The sequence below is a fragment of the Crinia signifera genome, chromosome 8 (genome assembly GCF_055691185.1).
Source record: "Crinia signifera chromosome 8, ASM5569118v1, whole genome shotgun sequence".
Classification (NCBI taxonomy): domain Eukaryota; kingdom Metazoa; phylum Chordata; class Amphibia; order Anura; family Myobatrachidae; genus Crinia; species Crinia signifera.
This window is the reverse complement of record NC_139224.1, coordinates 58,691,250-58,710,343: the sequence shown is the minus strand read 5'-3', so window position 1 is coordinate 58,710,343 and position 19,094 is coordinate 58,691,250. Positions and strand designations below refer to the sequence as shown.

Below are 19,094 nucleotides of genomic sequence, written 5' to 3'. Positions count from 1 at the left end.
ACAGATTGAGGAGGTGTTCACATGAAACATCCACTCGTGGTCCGGTATGTGGTTGCTGTGAAAAATATTGGTAACACTCTCCTATTATCCGCAATCACTTATTGCAGGTAATAGACTTGCCTTGGACTATCTTATTAGCCCTGAAAAGCCGGACATGGGGATATTATCAGGGATATTGTTTCGCCTACCTTAGGCTGCAGAAACAGACAGATTTCACTGGAATGGAGCCCATTTATCATTCTATATTTGCGGCTAAATCCGGGGTTAGCCGCAAATATTAAGTATCAATATATCATTATGTATCAGGAGGGACCATCGAACAGTCCTTTCCTGTGATCCCTTCTGCACCGCCGCCCATCCCCCATAGGTTTCTATGGGGGATGCGAAGCTGCCTGATGTATCAACATCGGGCAGCAGTGCATCGCATCCCTGGGCTACTGCCTTTCTGAGATAGCGGTAGCCTATTGTAGCCTATGGGCTACGGATCGCACTGTTGTTGGGGCATTGCAGTCAGTGGGGTCGGCAGGGTTCAGTGCAGACCCCCCCAGCGCCCGGCTCAGCACATCGCAGGGACTGGCTCCTTTCGGAGCACTGTTCCTGCGAGAGGAGGATGATACATCCCGCCATTAGGATTGCATTTTACAATGTGATCCTGTGCAGTAATATTCTGCCCAGATCGCATTTTAAATTGATAAATGGGTCCCTTTGTGAGAACTCATGCCTTTTATTGGGTGATCTCCTGATAAATAAATCAGTAAAACATCAGGAAAAATTGCTAAAAAGTTTTTTTATCAGGATAATAGGATGTCCCTGATAGTCTTGTCAACGTTTATAGAATTCAAAACCTGTGTGGGCCAGAGCAGGTACCTGTGTCCTAATTACATTGTGGACTTGAAGTGTAAATGAGCATCTACTTTCAATGTTACTCCTACTATAATGCCACAATACCTGTGTTTTATGAATTTGCACGTTTTCTGAGAGTTGTTGCACTTTGTGTTTGGAATAGACTATTGCTATGCAGAAATTATTTTCCAAAATATCCTGTACCATATTTTTTAAGCTTATAGCAAGGGCATAGCTACCAAGGTGCAGGGACTACAGCTTGTATGGGGCCTACCTTTCCTGTCAAAGTTATTACATGTTTTATATACAGTTTTCACCATTGGTAAATACATTGGAGTCCTTACAAACCAAACGTACCTACTCCTAAAAACAGCTCTCAGGGAAACGCCCGGAGAGGAGAAGCGTTTGAGTGATTGATAAATGACCCAAATATGCATATTTTAGACTCGCCCCTTTTGAATTTGGGGTACTGTGTTGCTTAAAGTGCAGCCCTACAATGTGACATAAAATGAACTAGGGCCCTACTAGGGTTTACAAAATAAACTAGGGCATACTATGGGACATAGCATTAACTAAGGCCCTACTGTGGTTCACAAAATGAGCTAGGGCACTTTTATTGGTCATAACTTTAAAGGTGCCCATACACGGTACAATTATTGTATACAATTTGGGGTACTCTTTACTTAGTTGGGCGCACATCGCGGTGATCGCGGGCATCGCGGCCAGTACATTAACGGCCACGACGCGATGCCCGCGATCACCCATAGGGTTCAATGTTAAATTTAGTGCTGCCCGCGATTTTACATTCAATGCTTCAATGGCCGCGATTTGGCCATAGGAATCAATGTTAAATGGGCTACAGAGCCCAAATAGGCACAATTAACACTTAAATGTCCCCCCAAATTTGTAACGCCACCCCACGATCCACGCCAACCCGAAGCGTGGCGAGCGCAGCGTGACGCGTCCTCCGACCTTTTCATACCCCCACTATCCACGTCGGCGTGGAGTTGAGAATAGAATAGTGTGGCGAGCGCAGCGAGCCACCGAGCCCGAAGCGTGGCGAGCGCAGCGAGCCCCGCGAGGGGACGTGGATACCTGTGAAGCCCGCATAGGGCCACGTTTACCTCGCGCCGCTCGCCACGCTTCGGGCTCGCCACACTATTCTATTCTCAACTCCACGCCGACGTGGATAGTGGGGGTATGAAAAGGTCGGAGGACGCTTACCGCCGCCCCTCGCGGGCTCGCTGCGCTCGCCACGCTTCGGGTTGGCGTGGATCGTGGGGTGGCGTTACAAATTTGGGGGGACATTTAAGTGTTAATTGTGCCTATTTGGGCTCTGTAGCCCATTTAACATTGATTCCTATGGCCAAATCGCAGCCATTGAAGCATTGAATGTAAAATCGCGGGCAGCACTAAATTTAACATTGAACCCTATGGGAAATCGCGGTGATCGCGGGCATCGCGTCGCGGCCGTTAATGTACTGGCCGCGATGCCCGCGATCACCGCGATGGAGATCGTGGGCGCCGTGATAGGTAAAGAGTACCCAATTTGGACTAGATCGCATTGCATAGGTTTTGCAATGCAACGAGATGCAATGAGATGAGATCTAGTACAAAAAGTATGTGCAGCAAATTGTACCGTGTATAGGCACCTTAACAACTGCTGTGTAGAGGGGTCTCTACATGAATTGGGCCCCTTTGAAAGCTTGTTATGAGGCTGCATACTGTTTTTCTAGTTTATATACAATGTAAAAGCTGTAACTAGTAAGTACAGGTTGAGTAACTCTTATTCAATATCTGTTATCTAAATTATAAAAACCATATTTTCTGGAATTATCTCTTTTTTTTTTGTTAAAAAACATTACTGGGGACTTCTGTAACTGGCACTACTTGGGCCATGATATGTAACTGGCACTACTTGGGCCATGATATGTAACTGGCACTACTTGGGCCATGATATGTAACTGGCACTACTGGGGACATGATATGTAACTGGCACTACTACTAAATTCCGAGGGGGGGGGGAGTGTTTATTCCCCACTGCCAGCCGCGGGAGGGACAGCGGGACAGGCCCTCATAATCGGGACTGTCCCGCTGTAATCGTGACTGTTAGGAGGTATGATGATATGTAACTGGCACTACTGGGGACATGATATGTAACTGGCATTACTGGGGACATGATATGTAACTGGCACTACTGGGGACATCTGTAATTGGCACTACTGGGGACATGATATGTAACTGCCACTACTGGGGACATGATATGTAACTGGCACTACTGAAGACATGATACATATTTAACTGGCACTACTGGGGACATGATATGTAACTGGCACTACTGGGGACATGATATGTAACTGGCACTACTGGGGACATCTGTAATTGGCACTACTGGGGACATGATATGTAACTGCCACTACTGGGGACATCTGTAATTGGCACTACTGGGGACATGATATGTAACTGCCACTACTGGGGACATGATATGTAACTGCCACTACTGGGGACATGATATGTAACTGGCACTACTGAAGACATGATACATATTTAACTGGCACTACTGAGGACATGATATGTAATTGGCACTACTGGGGACATGATATGTAACTGGCACTACTGGGGACATCTGTAATTGGCACTACTGAGGACATGATATGTAACTGCCACTACTGGGGACATGATATGTAACTGGCACTACTGAAGACATGATACATATTTAACTGGCACTACTGGGGACATGATATGTAACTGGCACTATGGGGACATGATATGTAACTGCCACTACTGGGGACATCATATGTAACTAGCACTATATAGGTGCAAGAAAAGGATTGCTAAAGCCCCCATAGGCACGGGATGATGTTTACTTTCACTTTGTGCTGAGTGATCTAGTATGCACAGATTGCTTAACACGCTGCCCCTAAACACCCATAGGGGTATATTCAATGCAGCCGGCGAGGGGGTTAAACGGCGGGCATTGCCGAAAACAAACGATCCTCGCTGTTTAACTCCCGCACTGGCACTGGCACTCACCCTATTCAACATCCGGGGGAATCCTCGCTGTCAAAAGACAGTGAGGATTCCCCAAACAGCGAGAGTCGCGGCTAACGCAGGGAGCCTGTTGCATTTAGCTGCGAGCCTCACTGTTTTAGCGGCCGCACACGCCATTTCTCCCTCCCACCTAGCGAGGGGGAAACGCTGTGTGCAGGGGGACCCTGCAAACTGTGACAGCGAGCAGGCAGCACTGCTCGCTGTCACAGCTCGCAGAAAGCATTGAATACACCCCATAGAGATGTGTGCTGAGTGATCTGTCCTAACCCAGTGTTTATTAAGCACATGCAGACGATCTAACTAGATTTGTCTGCATGTGCTTAATATGAGAGATGGCGATGGTGAAGTGCATCACCATTGCTATGGGGTATACACACGGAGCGATCCATGCTTGATTTCTAAGCGATCAAGACAGATTACCTACAAAAGAGGCTATTATCGCTTTGTGTGTGTATGTTTGCCTCTTAACCATTCAAATTCAGTGCCTGAGATAGTACAAACTTTGTTTCATGTTTTGAAACCTTGTTTCATGCACAAATAAAATATATTTGTGTGTATTTCATGTGTTTATACAACATAAATGCATTTGTGTTCACATATGGGTCCTGTCCTAAAGATAACTAGTTGAAGTCTAAAAATATTCCGAAATACGGAATAATCCATTATCCGAAATGCTCCTGGTGCTGAGCATTTTGGATAAGGAATATTGGTACTTGTTTCCTAGCACGGCGCCAGCGATAAAAATTGTATCCATCGGGACCCTCCGAAATCGCGTTGATCGCATCGCATGCAACCAAATCGCATGTGATGCGATCAACGCGATTTTTACATTGGAATCAATGTAAAATGATCCCTGAGACCCGATTTTACATTGGCCCCAATGTTAAATGGCCCCCAGAACCCAATTTTTATTGTTTCCCAACCCTGAAGGGTCAAATGCCCCCCATTGTTAATGCCACCCGCCAACCCGAAGCGCGGCGAGCGCAGGGAGCCCGCGAGGGGCGGTGGTATGCGTCCTCCGACCTTTTCATACCCCCACTATCCACGTCGGCGTGGAGTTGATTATATATAGTGTGGCTCGCTGCGCTCGCCACCGAGCCCGAAGCGTGGCGAGCTCAGCTAACCCCGCGAGGGGACGCACATTACTTCACAGGTATTACGCGTCCCCTCGCGGGGCTCGCCATGCTTTGGGTTGCCGTTCATCGTGGGGTGGCGTTAACAATGGGGGGAGGGCATTTGTCATGTAAAATACCCATAAGGGTGGGTATACAATTAAAAAATCGGGTCCATTGGCCCATTTAACATTGTTCCCTATGTAAAATCGCTTCCATCGCATCGGTCGCTTCGCATGCCTTAACTTAAGGCATGCGATGGACGCGATTTTTTCATTGTCGGGGGAAAAGGCTAAAAATAGCCCTAAAATCGCGTCGGTCGCGTCCATCGCATACCTTAACTTAAGGTATGCGATCACCTACGACGGGCGCCGTGCTAGGAAACAAGTACCGGAATATTCAACCTGTACTGTGAATCATCACCAGTATTTTACTATTTTTATTTCAATTTGCTAAATATTTATTTATTTAAAAGGCAAAGGCCCTGATTCATGTTTGTAAGTATAACAAAACATTAAGCAACTAGGCAAGAATCAGGCCCAAAGTTCTGCTGTGTGGTGTGACAGAATTGATTTAATTTGGCGCAGAGTGAAAGAGTCCAGCAATGGGGAAGGTGTGATATCTTTTTGAAAAATTAGATACAATAAAATCATCAAGCTTCCAATCCATTTTGTTAATATTAGTTTTAGACTCTAAATTAATATTAAAATAATGTTGCAAATACAATAATCAGTATTTATTTTAAATATATGTTTTAGCAATGTCATATATAGGACTGCTTGGTCAGATTAGGGTCAATTAGAGTTTTGCTATTTCACGCAAAGCTCACTGTGGGTGGCCATTGTACATACTGGTATAACAAAAATAATCCCACTTTTTTGAACTGTCCATTTTCTTGTGTGCTTTCTGTTTTCCCTTGCATCATGTTAGAAGAGTAAAACAATCTCTTTCATCGGCCAGAGGGAGTTCCTGTGCAACTGGAAACCCACCCTAATTGCTAACTGTTTCATTAGAACTGTACATCACAGTTGTATAAGGGCCTAGGGGGAACCCGAGAAAATCTAAAGGGTAAAAGGCCCAATACACTAGTCCGACATGTCCCAATGACACGTCGGACCTGATTTCTCTTGAGCTCTTCCAGCAGCTCCCGAGAGGGCTTACATACGATTTGGCACTTGATGTGCCATTTTTTACATGCAATAAAGAAATTTATTGCATGTAATTCCCAGGGAACAGAATGTGGAGGGCAGGAGAATTAAAAAATAACCATTCAAAAAATTGATTGTCAGCAGCTGCACGTTCTTTTGTATTTGCCTTTTCAATTTCCTGTACACTGCCTGCCGCTCGCCACTTGCCTGGGATGCAGAGCCGGGGAGCTCCTCTTCTGTCCGGTGCTTCCCTGCAGATAGGTGTGTGCCAGTGGTGTGGTACAGCGCTGGCAAACAGCTGCAGGCCACATCGGATGCAATACATCACTGGCGCCGCCTGTCCAACCACCGACTCCAATCACAGGACCGCATCGAATGAGATCGGGCCCAAATCGGATATTGTATGGGGACCTTAATAGCTTTGCATTCCCTCCTGTTTGCACTAGTACCAATGCAGATAGAAGTGATGATGAAATACTACTGACTGAAAATCTGCAGTACAGTATGTACAGCACCTACTCTATATTCATCAAGTCCCAAATCCTCCCCATAATGTGAAGATTTCTGCCTTTTTCTAAAACATAAAACTGGTTTGATAAAACTAAGTGAACATCTCTCTGTGGTACATTTGTAACAAAATGGCTTGTGGATATACAAGGGGGTCAATACTATGCCCCACAATGCCACACTTAGATAGTTACATAGTAGGTGAGGTTGAATAAAGACTTGCGTCCATCTAGTTCAACCTATGTTTATAGTAGCTTATCCCTTGTTGTTCTGATATTTTAAAGACATATTGGGCGAAATGTAATGGGAGGCGTTTTTTTTTTTTTTTTGCGATTTTTCCCGTAAAATATGCCGTTTTCGGGCATTTCCCGAAAATCGCATATTTTATAGGGTGCGATTTGCGGGAAAAATCGCATTTTTTAAAGGTGCGATTTTTAGTTAGACTAAAAATCGCATCCAGATGTTTTCCCATTAAAAAGGATAGAAGTCGCATATTTAATGGGTTGCGATTTTTAGTAAAGCTTACTAAAAATCGCAAAAAAAATAGACCAGGTTCTGCCTGGCACTTTTATCAGAAACATGCACAGATCATTGAGATCTGTGCATGGTTCTGTTGTAAAAAAATAGTTAAAACAAAAAAAAAAAAAAAAAACGTCGTGCGGTCCCCCCTCCTAAGCATAACCAGCCCCGGGCTTAAAAAGCCGGTGCTGGTATAATAAAATCCAAGGAACAATCAAGTTGGGGTTCCCTGGATTTTATAAAACCAGCACCAGGCTCAAGGTCCGGCGCTGGTTCCCAAAATACGGGGGACAAAATGACTAGGGGTCCCCCGTATTTTAAGAACCAGCACCGGACACAACCAGCCAGCAGGGTAATGCCACAGCCGGGGGGAGACTTTTTATACAAGTCCCCCCGGCCAAAGCATTCAGCCCTCTGACCGGTCAGCATGGGCAGGGGTCCTGGGGGAGTGGGGACCTCCCCAAAGAAGGGGTCCCCCCCCTCCAGAACTTACCAGCCCATGCTGAAGCCCGGGGCTGTCCTCGATGCCCCTGGGCGGTGGGCATCGAGCTGATATTTGGTGTAAAAAAATAGATAAACTATTGTTTTTTACTGTGGCACTACAAGTGCCAGCAAGCCTCCCCAGCAAGCTGGGACTTGGAGAACCACAAGTCCCAGCCTGCTGGGCATTAAAGGGCCCGCTGGCACTTGTAGTTCCACAGTTAAAAAAATAGTGCACAAAACACACTGACACACATTTTAAATAAAACTTTAATACACACATTACACACATACTAATACTTACCTATCTTCTTCCCGTAGGTAGCCCTGGTCCTGATGTCCTCCGGTCCTGTGTCGGCGTTCCTCTTCATGTCGACGTCCTTCTTGAAGTCGACGTCCCTGTCGGCGATGGCGTCCGGTTCCGACGAAATCCATGGAGGAAGCTGTGGAAGGAAACCATACTCACCTGTCCCAGCGCGACGTAGTCCAGGTAAGGGTCTTGGAAAAAAAACAAACCGACACCCGAATCCAAGCGGACACGACGGAGACGCACGGTGTTTACATCGTGCGGCTCCGCCTCCCGAATGCCGCTATTGGCCGCCTTGCGGCCTAGCGGCCAATCAGGAGCCGCTAGGCCGCAAGGCGGCCAATAGCGGCATTCGGGAGGCGGAGCCGCACGATGTAAACAAACACACGTGCGTCTCCGTCGTGTCCGCTTGGATTCGGGTGTCGGTTTGTTTTTTTTCCAAGACCCTTACCTGGACTACGTCGCGCTGGGACAGGTGAGTATGGTTTCCTTCCACAGCTTCCTCCATGGATTTCGTCGGAACCGGACACCGGACGCCATCGCCGACAGGGACGTCGACTTCAAGAAGGACGTCGACATGAAGAGGAACGCCGACACAGGACCGGAGGACATCAGGACCAGGGCTACCTACGGGAAGAAGATAGGTAAGTATTAGTATGTGTGTAATGTGTGTATTAAAGTTTTATTTAAAATGTGTGTCAGTGTGTTTTGTGCACTATTTTTTTAACTGTGGAACTACAAGTGCCAGCGGGCCCTTTAATGCCCAGCAGGCTGGGACTTGTGGTTCTCCAAGTCCCAGCTTGCTGGGGAGGCTTGCTGGCACTTGTAGTGCCACAGTAAAAAACAATAGTTTATCTATTTTTTTACACCAAATATCAGCTCGATGCCCACCGCCCAGGGGCATCGAGGACAGCCCCGGGCTTCAGCATGGGCTGGTAAGTTCTGGAGGGGGGGGACCCCTTCTTTGGGGGGGTCCCCACTCCCCCAGGACCCCTGCCCATGCTGACCGGTCAGAGGGCTAAATGCTTTGGCCGGGGGGACTTGTATAAAAAGTCTCCCCCCGGCTGTGGCATTACCCTGCTGGCTGGTTGGGCCCGGTGCTGGTTCTTGAAATACGGGGGACCCCTAGTCATTTTGTCCCCCGTATTTTGGGAACCAGGACCGGCCCTTGAGCCTGGTGCTGGTTTTATAAAATGCACGGAACCCCAACTTGTTTGTTCCTGTGATTTTATGAAACCAGGACCGGCTCTTTCAGCCCGGGGCTGGTTATGCTCTGGAGGGGGGACCCCACGCCGTTTTTTTTTTATTTTATTTTTTTACCCAAAATCGCATATATGAAAATGCGCACATTTTCATGACTGAAAATGCGCACATTTTCATGACTGGAAATCGCGGCAAATCGCATTTTTTGCCGCTAATTCGCATCTCATTACATATGCGAATTCGCGGCAAAAAACGCGATTTTTAAAGGTGCGATTTGGTGCGATTTTTTTTTAGTCTAAAAAAACGCACCCTATTACATTTCGCCCCAAATGTTACTTATTCGTACCTATGGATGTTTTTAACCAATAAATGTTTATTTGACCTTATTTTAAACATATTCATAGTGTCTGCCGACACCACTTCTCCAGGAAGAGAGTTCCAAAGTTTGACTGCTCTGACTGTAAAGAAATTTTTTCTTCTAGATGAACAAAATTTTTTTTCTTCTAATCTAAACTCATGCCCTCGCATCCTAGATTCCTTTCTAGTAGAAAAAAGGGTGTTTGACAGTTCCTTATATTGGCCCCTAATATGTTTATACATGTTGAGCATGTCCCCCCTTAAACGTCTTTTCTCTAGAGTAAATAGTCCCAAATTGTTTAATCTTTCCTCATAGCATAAATTCTCCATCCCCCTAATAAGCTTTATTGCTCACTTATGATACCGCAACCCCCAGATTTGTGTTCACAGGCCCATAGGGCTACGAGCAAAAATCTGTGACTCAAGCAATACATGGGATGAGTTTGGGTGCCGTTGCTGTTGTTTGCATGACGCACCTTGCACCCTATGCAGAGAATTAGGTTGACCCTTAGTGTGGAAATGAATCAAGCCTTCTAAAATGTATGAAGCTTCAAGTTAGCACTTATTTGGTACATTCTATTAAAATGATAGGTAGAAGATTTAGGGAGGACAATCCTGGGATCGGCTAAATTCCTGGGATGAATTTGCACATGTGCTGTTTAGTTATTTATGTTGGGCAGTGCTGAGCACCTGCAGCACTCAGCTCAGCAAGCTATCCGGCTGTGTGGTGTGATGTCAGAGGTCCTTCTGAGCAGCCCCATGCCTGCCCGCCTCTACAGCCGCACCGGCCCACTTAAGCACTGCAGTACAGCAGTTCCTAGCCAAGTGCCCATGGTATGTGGCATCTCGAGTGGCACTCCCAGGTAACATGGGATTGAGACTTAAAAAAAAAAAAAAAAGGCACTGATTGGCCTTCCTAGGTTGATTGCTAATGGCAACTTCTCCATTTGTCCACTCTGAAGAAAAGGTACTATATATCCACTTCCATTATACTAAAGTGGGCCTTGCTTGGCCTGTATATTATATTCAAAACATGGTGGACAAGCCTAATGGGGAGAAAAACAAATGTGGAGTTGGGAACCCCGCTTAGCATTTAATAGTATATATAAAATCTTCTAAACTTTAGGAAGCAATGTGGAAAATACCTGAATTTGGTCCTCTTCCCAATTGGCCATACTCAGTGACTTCACTTTACTGATCTCGGAGATTTTCCGGTGTATGCCACAACAATTCACACACAAGAAGACACCCAGTGTGCAGGAAGCCCATTGAGGGCCTTCAGGGGAAAAAAAGTATTATAGTGAATAAGAGTTTTTCTGCTGCATATTACATTTATAACATACACCTACTATATTTGGACACTTTATCCCCTCAGTAAGCAAATGATTGGTACTCCCAACTCATGGGGCAGTATTCAATGCTCCCATTTTTCCTTTTTCTTTCGGCGAGGATCGCTTTTTTTTTTGGCGAGAAGGCCAGTCCTCTCACCAAAAATGTTCCTCGCCCTATTCGACGCTCCGGGTTGCCAAAAATAAACAGAGAGCTTTGCCCTGTTCGGCGCTATGTCATTTTGCATACCTCGCTGTTTGTGTATTCAATGTTAAAACGGAGTACGCTGCTCGCTGCTTTTTTTTTCTAATATCCCTCAACGTTTATGCTCTCGGCATCATTTTTTAGGTGATCTCAACGTATTTCTTTTTGGTGTCTACAAGTCTATTATTTTATTATTTGGAGGATTATTTATATAATTTTTTTTTCTTTAGAAGTCTCACATTAATATCTTTTTATGGTCATTTCCCCACCTCCCCACCTCCCCCCCCCCCCCCCCCCCATAATGCAGTTTTTTCTCACTGTATATTCTACCCATGATTCACCTCAGTTATTACCCATGATTCACCTCTTCTTCCTCACTCCTTCATTTGGTCTTTGAGGAGATACACTGCTTTTCACATATCAGCTGCTTTGGAATCGTTTTTTGGGGCTATTTCGGCATATCTCTGCAATATTAGAACACTGCCTATACATGGAGCCATTAGCTCCATGTACGCCGCAATGGTAAATGCTCGCTGTCAGGGTCTGTGAGGAGCTGACACATTGAATAGGGTGAGCAGGAGGCATGGCGAGGGGGCGAGGTATAGAAAAAATGGAGAATGCACGGCGAATGAAAAACAGAGAGCACTGTGCAGCGCTCGCCGGAGCATTGAATACACCCTATGGACTGCCTGCATTGCTGGCACCACTAAGAGTTTCAGCTTCAACTGACGACTACAGGCTGACTGTGCAGGTTATTGAGCAACAGTGGAAATGTTTCTAATAACTTCAAATCACAGCCTGCACATGCAATAGGGGAACTATGTCTAATGAAAGCCGCAGCAACAAGGAGGAGGACATGAGATTAAGATCCGTGTTACACTGAAACACGTTACATTGCATCTACAAACACATATCAATTTAGTGAAAGACAAAAACATTTTTTTTATTAAACATGTTCATACAAAAAAAAAGGAGACTTGTTTTTGAGATAGCATCCTGTCATGTAGGGGGTATTTATGGAGCAAGATAAAGTGGAGAAATACAGCACTAAACAATCAGCTTCTAACTCTACAGGTAAAATGACAGTTAGGAGTTGATTGGTTAGTGATACACCTCGCTCCATTTTTTGATAACCCCCTTACTTTACAAAAAATATTATATATGATTTTCCTGTTAACTGTGGTACAATTCCCATCATGCAAGTACTTGCTGCAAGATAAAAGAAATTCCAAGTGCACAAATCTTGGAGACATATCAAAGATATATTGAAACCCCACCCAGTTCCCAACCAAAAACGAAATGAGTTGGTAAACTTTGCACCATTGCATTCGCATCTCTCCTGAATAGTTTTAATCTGTGAAACTCTAATTTAATTTAATCCATTTCCTTTCTTCTACAAAGCACAGTAACAGAAAACATGTTGCACATGCTGATAATCACCTTCTCCTCTGCTCTGTGCTCCCTCCCTTTCGTTCATCGCCCTCCTGATTTTCTTCTTCTTCTCTGCCTAATCCCACCTCTCTATCCTTGCTTTCATTTCCTTTTTGCTCACCTGGCACTCCACAGTCTGCACATTGTGTGTTTCCTTCCTTTCTTGCCAAAACAATGATAGATTTCTTGTTCCAGTCCTGTTCTCCAGACATTCTGTAGATTCAGGTATTCTAGATTTTGCAGCTTCAATATTGCCCAGGCAGTGTATGATGTGCAGGGTTTCCTTTGCTAGATACAGTATGGCATCCAAGCTCTGTCTGGGTAGGGTACACACAGGATGCCTTAACCACGTAAATCTGTGTCCCGCAGAGCAAGGTGATTAGTAATGCCTGGCATGGCAGTGCTCTGAGTTTATGCAAACTCCTAAAAGGGGAGGGAGATTTAAATCAGTAAACCTGTTTTTCAACATTTCATTCTTACAAAACTCTCTTGAAAGAGAACACTGTGTATTCGCCAGGACTTGTACACACTCCACACTCCTACATTTGAAATTGTACAGTGATATTTAAAAGAAGTGTTATCCTGTATTTCTGATCACTAACACTGACATACAACATATAGTATATAGCAGGGTTGTCGACCCTCCCGGAATTACCGGGAGTCTCCCGAAAATAGGGTCCCCCTCCCGGCCCCCCGGAAGGGTGGGCAACCCTCCCCGTAATCAGGGGGACCCCCACTGAGCCCACCGATCACGGCATTTAAATGCCGCAATTCGCGGGTCTCAGAGGAGGGGGCGGAGCTAAAATGAAATCCGTTACCATCTGGCCAGAGGGGGCTATGGTTAGATTGCAGGACAGTCTAGATTCCACGGATTGGGATATGTTGGTTGAGGAAAGTATGGTAGACGGTGAAGTCGATGTTAATAACTTAGCATCATTGATTTTGGGCTATATTAATTGTTGTATAGAGAGTGTCACAAAGAATAAAAACATTAGAATATTCTCAAACGAGAAACCCTGGGTAACTGGTAAGGTTCACTCCTTATTGAAAGCCCGAAATAGGGCCTTTAAATCAGGTGACTCGTCATTGTATAGAACTGCTAAAAACGAACTTCGCAAGGGTATCAGACAGGCTAAAATTGACTACACTGCTAAAATCGAGATACAGAGTAGTCAAAACACTAATCCTAGACGCATGTGGCAGTTGATTCAAGAAATCACTGGTTACAAGGAAAGGAAAGCGGAGTTGGGGGGTGATAATAGTCTGTTAGTCAACGACCTAAACTCCTTCTACTCCAGATTTGACAAGGATAATAACATGCCTATTGTGCCTATAAATCCCCGGGAGGACGATTCCCCTATTAGGTTTGATGTTGGCTCAGTGGTGCGGTGCTTGCGTCAAACAGACCCGAGGAAATCTGCAGGGCCTGACGGGATTTGTGGTAGAGTCTTGGCAAACTGTGCAGATCAGTTGGGAGAGATTTTAACATTTTTATTTAATCAATCGCTACTGAGCTGCATAGTTCCCAAGTGCCTAAAAACCTCAACCATCATCCCAATTCCCAAAAATAAAGGTCTACCCAATTGTTTGAACGACTATCGTCCAATAGCGTTAACGTCTCTAGTAACCAAATGCATCGAGAGGCTGCTTGTAGGACAGATCCAGTCATCCTTGCCGGTTGACTTTGACCCCTTTCAATTTGCATATAGGAAAAACCGTTGTTCTGATGATGCTGTAGCCTCTGTTATGCACTCCACTTTAACACACTTGGAGCAGAAATCAGCCTACGTCAGGATTCTTCTGGTAGACTATAGTTCCGCGTTTAACACGGTTATTCCAATGTCACTAGCACTGAAACTATCCGATTTAGGTTTGAGCGGATCCACCTGTAATTGGATCCTAGATTTTTTAACTGATAGACCTCAGGTGGTCAAAATGGGGAATGATGTATCTGAGATGACAACAATTCATACTGGAGTGCCGCAGGGTTGTGTTCTCAGTCCCCTATTATACTCGCTGTTCACCCACGACTGCATATCGACCTCTGATTCTGTTAAGATCGTGAAATTCGCTGATGATATAGCAGTTGTGGGTTTGATCAGTGAGGACGACGAAACCCACTATAGAAAAGAAATAGCGAGACTTGTAGCCTGGAGTGAGGGTAATAATCTAGTGTTGAATGAAGGTAAAACAAAGGAACTAGTGATTGACTTCAGAAAGAAGCTAGTTATGCCGAAAAGACCTGTTTGCATTAACGAGGTAGATGTGGAAATGATGGAGTCAGTCAAGTTCTTGGGTCTTCAGGTATCAGCTAACTTGTCATGGTCTGGCAATATTTTAGCTCAATTAAAAAAATCCCAACAACGTCTCTTTTTTTTGAGGCGATTAAAAGCTGCTGGTGTGAGCAGGCCCACCATGACAAATTTTTATAGATGCTCGATTGAAAGTATCCTGACTTTCGGCATCATCGTCTGGTTTGGCAACTGCACGGCCAGAGATCGTTCAAAATTAGAACGTATTGTTAAGACCGCAGGAAAAATCATTGGAGTCAAGTTGCCAACCCTATTAGAGCTCTATAACTCTAGAATTCGAAAGCGTGCTAAAAACATTCTGGCCGACTCTAGTCACCCGTTTTCTAGCTCATTTGAGTTATTACCCTCGCAAAAAAGGTTTAGAACCCTTAGAGCACGCACTAGCCGCTTACATAACAGTTTCCTACCGTCAGCAGTACGGTTGTTGAATGCTTGACGCTCTTGTTTGGTTTTATGCATCTTGGCCCTTATTCAGATTCGGACGGTACGGCCCGCGTGCGGCCGTACCGCCGATGTTTTTACTCTGCACATGCGCAGAGGTCAATCTGCGCATGTGCAGCCCCCTTCGCCGCAGACGTATTTCGTCCGCCGCAAAGGGGGCGTATAGGGGCGTGAGGGGCTTCATACCCTCATTTCCCTATGTGTACGCCCCGCGTTTCATGGGCGTTCCCATGCAAACGCGGGGCGTATGCATGGTAATGAGGGCATGACGCAACTCATGGGGGCGGAAAGCTGACGTCGCCGGATGTCAGCTCTCAGCCCCCATACAAGCTACCACACGGACGATTGTCCGTGTGGTCTCAGCTTGCGGGAGCTGCTGGGGCGTGCGGACCTGCCTTCGATGGTCGACGACCATCGAATGCAGGGGGCAGCTCCCACCATGGTGGAGGCGTACGCCTCCACCATTTTTATGCGGATCGCCAGCCGTCCGTGTACGGACGGCCGTGGCGATCCGTCTCGTGGGCGGGGCTTGGTTTGTGCGGCCGGAGCACCGTGTGCGGCTCCGGCCGCACCAACCAGAATAAGGGCCCTTGTTTGGTTTTATGTATCTTTTATGTACCTCTTTTTGTATGTATGTATGTATCTATGCGGATATTGCTTTTATTGTACTGGTATCTTATGTATGATATAATTTCGTCTGCAGAGAGGGAGTTTCTCCTCTGTTGATGACAATAAACCTGACTTGACTTGACTTGACACACTCATGTCATTTTAGCCCCGCCCCCTCCATGGAGATCAGTGATTTAGACTGTTTCCCGTAATTTTCCTCCGATCGGGTAAGGAAAGACTCCTCTCCGGGCTTCTCCCGGAGAGGAGCATTTGAAAGTCGGCAACCCTGGTATATAGTTAGGATACAATACTTTGAAGAGCTTCTTTGTCATTTAAAGGCTGTGGACTTCAGGATTTCCGTTCATCTGTGCATGTATAGGTTGACTACAGTACAAAAATGATGCAGACAAGAACTTTATTTTTGCCACGGTTCTGAGCTAGCGTGGTTCTGGTATCACCTTATAAATTTTATTGGACACATCACGCACATCTAATTCCATTTCAACAGAGACACAAAAGTGTTCCTGTCATAAATGCAACTCCATTGTCCCATTACTATTATTAAGTAAGGAATCTCACATATGCCAGGTCACCTCAATCTGCCTCCAGCTCCATCCCACCCTTTCTCTCTGCTGCTCTGCACCCAGCTCTGACTGCTGCGCTGTCCTGTTTTAACCCCCCTCTGCTGATCGTTCACACCCTGCCACCCCCACTTCTTCCTAATCCCTTTCCCCTATGAGGTAATATAAAGTTTGCAGTACATTATTTAGTTCTGGTTCTGGTTTGGATCTGTCTATTACAACAAAGTCCCATAATCTTGCAACATAATTGTCCATATGCAAAAAAGGGATTTTTGTAAGAACTTACCATTCAAATCCCTTTCTCTGATTCTATCCTGGTGATGCAGTTTGACCTTGGGATGTAGGAGGGGTCCAAAGGAGCCAGGCACCTATGCTAAATTTTCAGAGAGGCAGGTTCCTCCCTTCTGCATCCCAGCATTCCTCAGTTCAACTTTTAGAGCACACTAGAATACAAAAACTCAGCACAACGCCTGAACATATTATATGCACAAATTATTCTTATTATAATTATTTTTAACATAACCATTATAACATGACAACTCATGAAAACGGCATTACTTACTGAGTGTAAGGGAGGGATCGCTGCGTCACCAGGATAGAATCAGAGAAAGGGTTTCGAACGGTAAGTTCTTACAAAACTCGCTTTTTCTCTTTCATCTATCCTGGTAACGCAGCTAGACCTTGGGACGTTCAAGGGAGGGTATGCTCAGGTCTGCAGTTCTCATTACTGCTCGCCCAAATGATGCGTCCTCATGGAACCTATAAAATTTGGTGAAGCAAGTGGCAGCCCTGCATAGCTTTCGCAGTAGCTCCATGGCGCACCGCCCAGGAGGCAGCCACTGTCCTGGTGGTATGTGCATTAATCCTTGAAGGCACAGGTCTGCCAACCTTAGTATAGGCAAAAGCAATGTTTGATTTTAACCACCTAGCAATGGTCTGTTTTGAAGCAGGCCAGCCCATCTTGTGAACATCATGGAGTACCAACAAAGAGTCTGTTTTACAGAGATCCTTCAATCTATCCACATAGATGCTCAAAGCGCGCAACACATACAAATTTTTGAGTCTGTCCCTTCTCTTGGCCTCTTCCTGAGGACTGAATACCGGAAGAACAATTTCTTGGTTTAAATGAAATGAAGAAACCACCTTAGGTAAAAACTTGGGAACTGTTCTAAGCCCATCCCTGTCATCATGAAAAACTAAAAACAGAGGCTTACAAGATAAAGCCCCTAATTCGGACACCCGCCTCGCTGAGGCGATAGCCAACAAAAAGGTCAATTTCCAGGTAAGGAATTTTAGGTCCGCCAACCTTAAAGGTTCAAAAGGAGACTTTTGTAAGACCGAGAGGACCAATGACAGGTCCCACGGTGCGACTGGTTGCTTATATAGAGGCTTAAGTGTAATCACCCCTTGGAGAAAAGTCTGTACCTCCGGTATCAAGGCTAATCTTTTCTAAAAATATTGATAAGACAGAAAGCAGAACCTTTAAAGACTGAAGGCCCAGTCCAGAGGAAAAACCATCCTGCAAATATTCTATAAGTCTGGAAACCTTAAACCTAGAGGTGTGACCCTTTTGTCGTTCACACCATCAAACATAAATCTTCCAAACACTATAATAATTTTTTGGCGCTACCGGTTTTCTGGCATTAATCATGGTACAAATGACCGCATCCAAAAAACCCTTCTTTTCAAGATGGAGGTCTCAAAAGCCAGGCCGTCAAACTTAGACGAGCAAGGTCCTGATGACAAAAGGGACATTGTCTGAGCAGATCTGGCCATAGAGTAAGACGCCACGACTGTGTCTGAATGATGGAATACCAGGACCTCTTTGGGCAATGTGGAGCTATCAATATCACCGGTATGCCCTGTGATCTCACTCTCTTCACCACCCGGGCAATCATTGGGAAGATATAAGCCAACTTGAACTTCCAGGGAATCATCATGGCATATATCGCCCAAGCCAGAGGATCCCTGGTCCTCGCACAGAATCTGGGTGCCTGGCAATTGTGCCTGGATGCCATTAAGTCCACTTCTGGAAGACCCCAGCGAGACACAATCTCCTGAGAGACCTTTGGATGCAGGGCCGTTTCTAGACAGTTTAGCTCCCAGGGCAAAGAAATAAAAATGCGCCCCCCCCCCCCCCCCCAAATATATAACATGGTACAGAAGAAATTGCGCGCGCCGAAGGCGCGCGCGCCAAAATAGGGTGTGTGGTTTATTTGTCGAAAGGGGCGTGGCTTAATATAAGGGGTTTGGTCTAGCAGGACAACAATTACCTTACATCTCACTTTTGCGACCTGCATGACCAGACATTGGTTACCGCAGGAATTGTCATTGTCCTCCCGCACTTAAGTTGGCCAGCTGAAGGCCACACAGTGACCTAGTACACCTCACAGATCAAGGCCAATGACAGCCTACTTAAATCATTATACACTATTTATCCGTGATTCCAATAACACATTACGTAGCACACTGTGATGACAATTACACATTATGTCGCACACCGTGATGACAATTACACATTATGTCGCACATCATGATGCCCATTAGACCCCACACTGTGATGCCCATTACACTCCACACTGTGATGGCAATTACGCAATACTCCCCACACCGTAACGCCTATTACACATTCGGTACTTGTGTAATATCTGGGCGCCCGA

At 45.5% G+C, this 19,094-nt stretch overlaps 1 protein-coding gene across 1 annotated transcript in view; it reads right to left on the bottom strand.

Annotated features, from left to right (window-relative positions):
• Nucleotides 1-18,553, bottom strand: part of LOC146026108 (arf-GAP with dual PH domain-containing protein 1-like) — a 48,075-nt gene extending 29,522 nt beyond the window's left edge. The window contains exons 1-3 of the mRNA XM_083156496.1: nucleotides 16,721-18,553; nucleotides 12,613-12,914; nucleotides 10,673-10,803 (exon numbers count right to left, since the gene is read on the bottom strand). Of these exons, the coding sequence (XP_083012622.1) occupies nucleotides 10,673-10,803; nucleotides 12,613-12,703 (222 nt within the window). The 5' untranslated portion in view covers nucleotides 12,704-12,914; nucleotides 16,721-18,553. The remainder of the gene's footprint in view (nucleotides 1-10,672; nucleotides 10,804-12,612; nucleotides 12,915-16,720) is intronic.
• Between the last annotated feature and the right edge of the window lie 541 nt (nucleotides 18,554-19,094).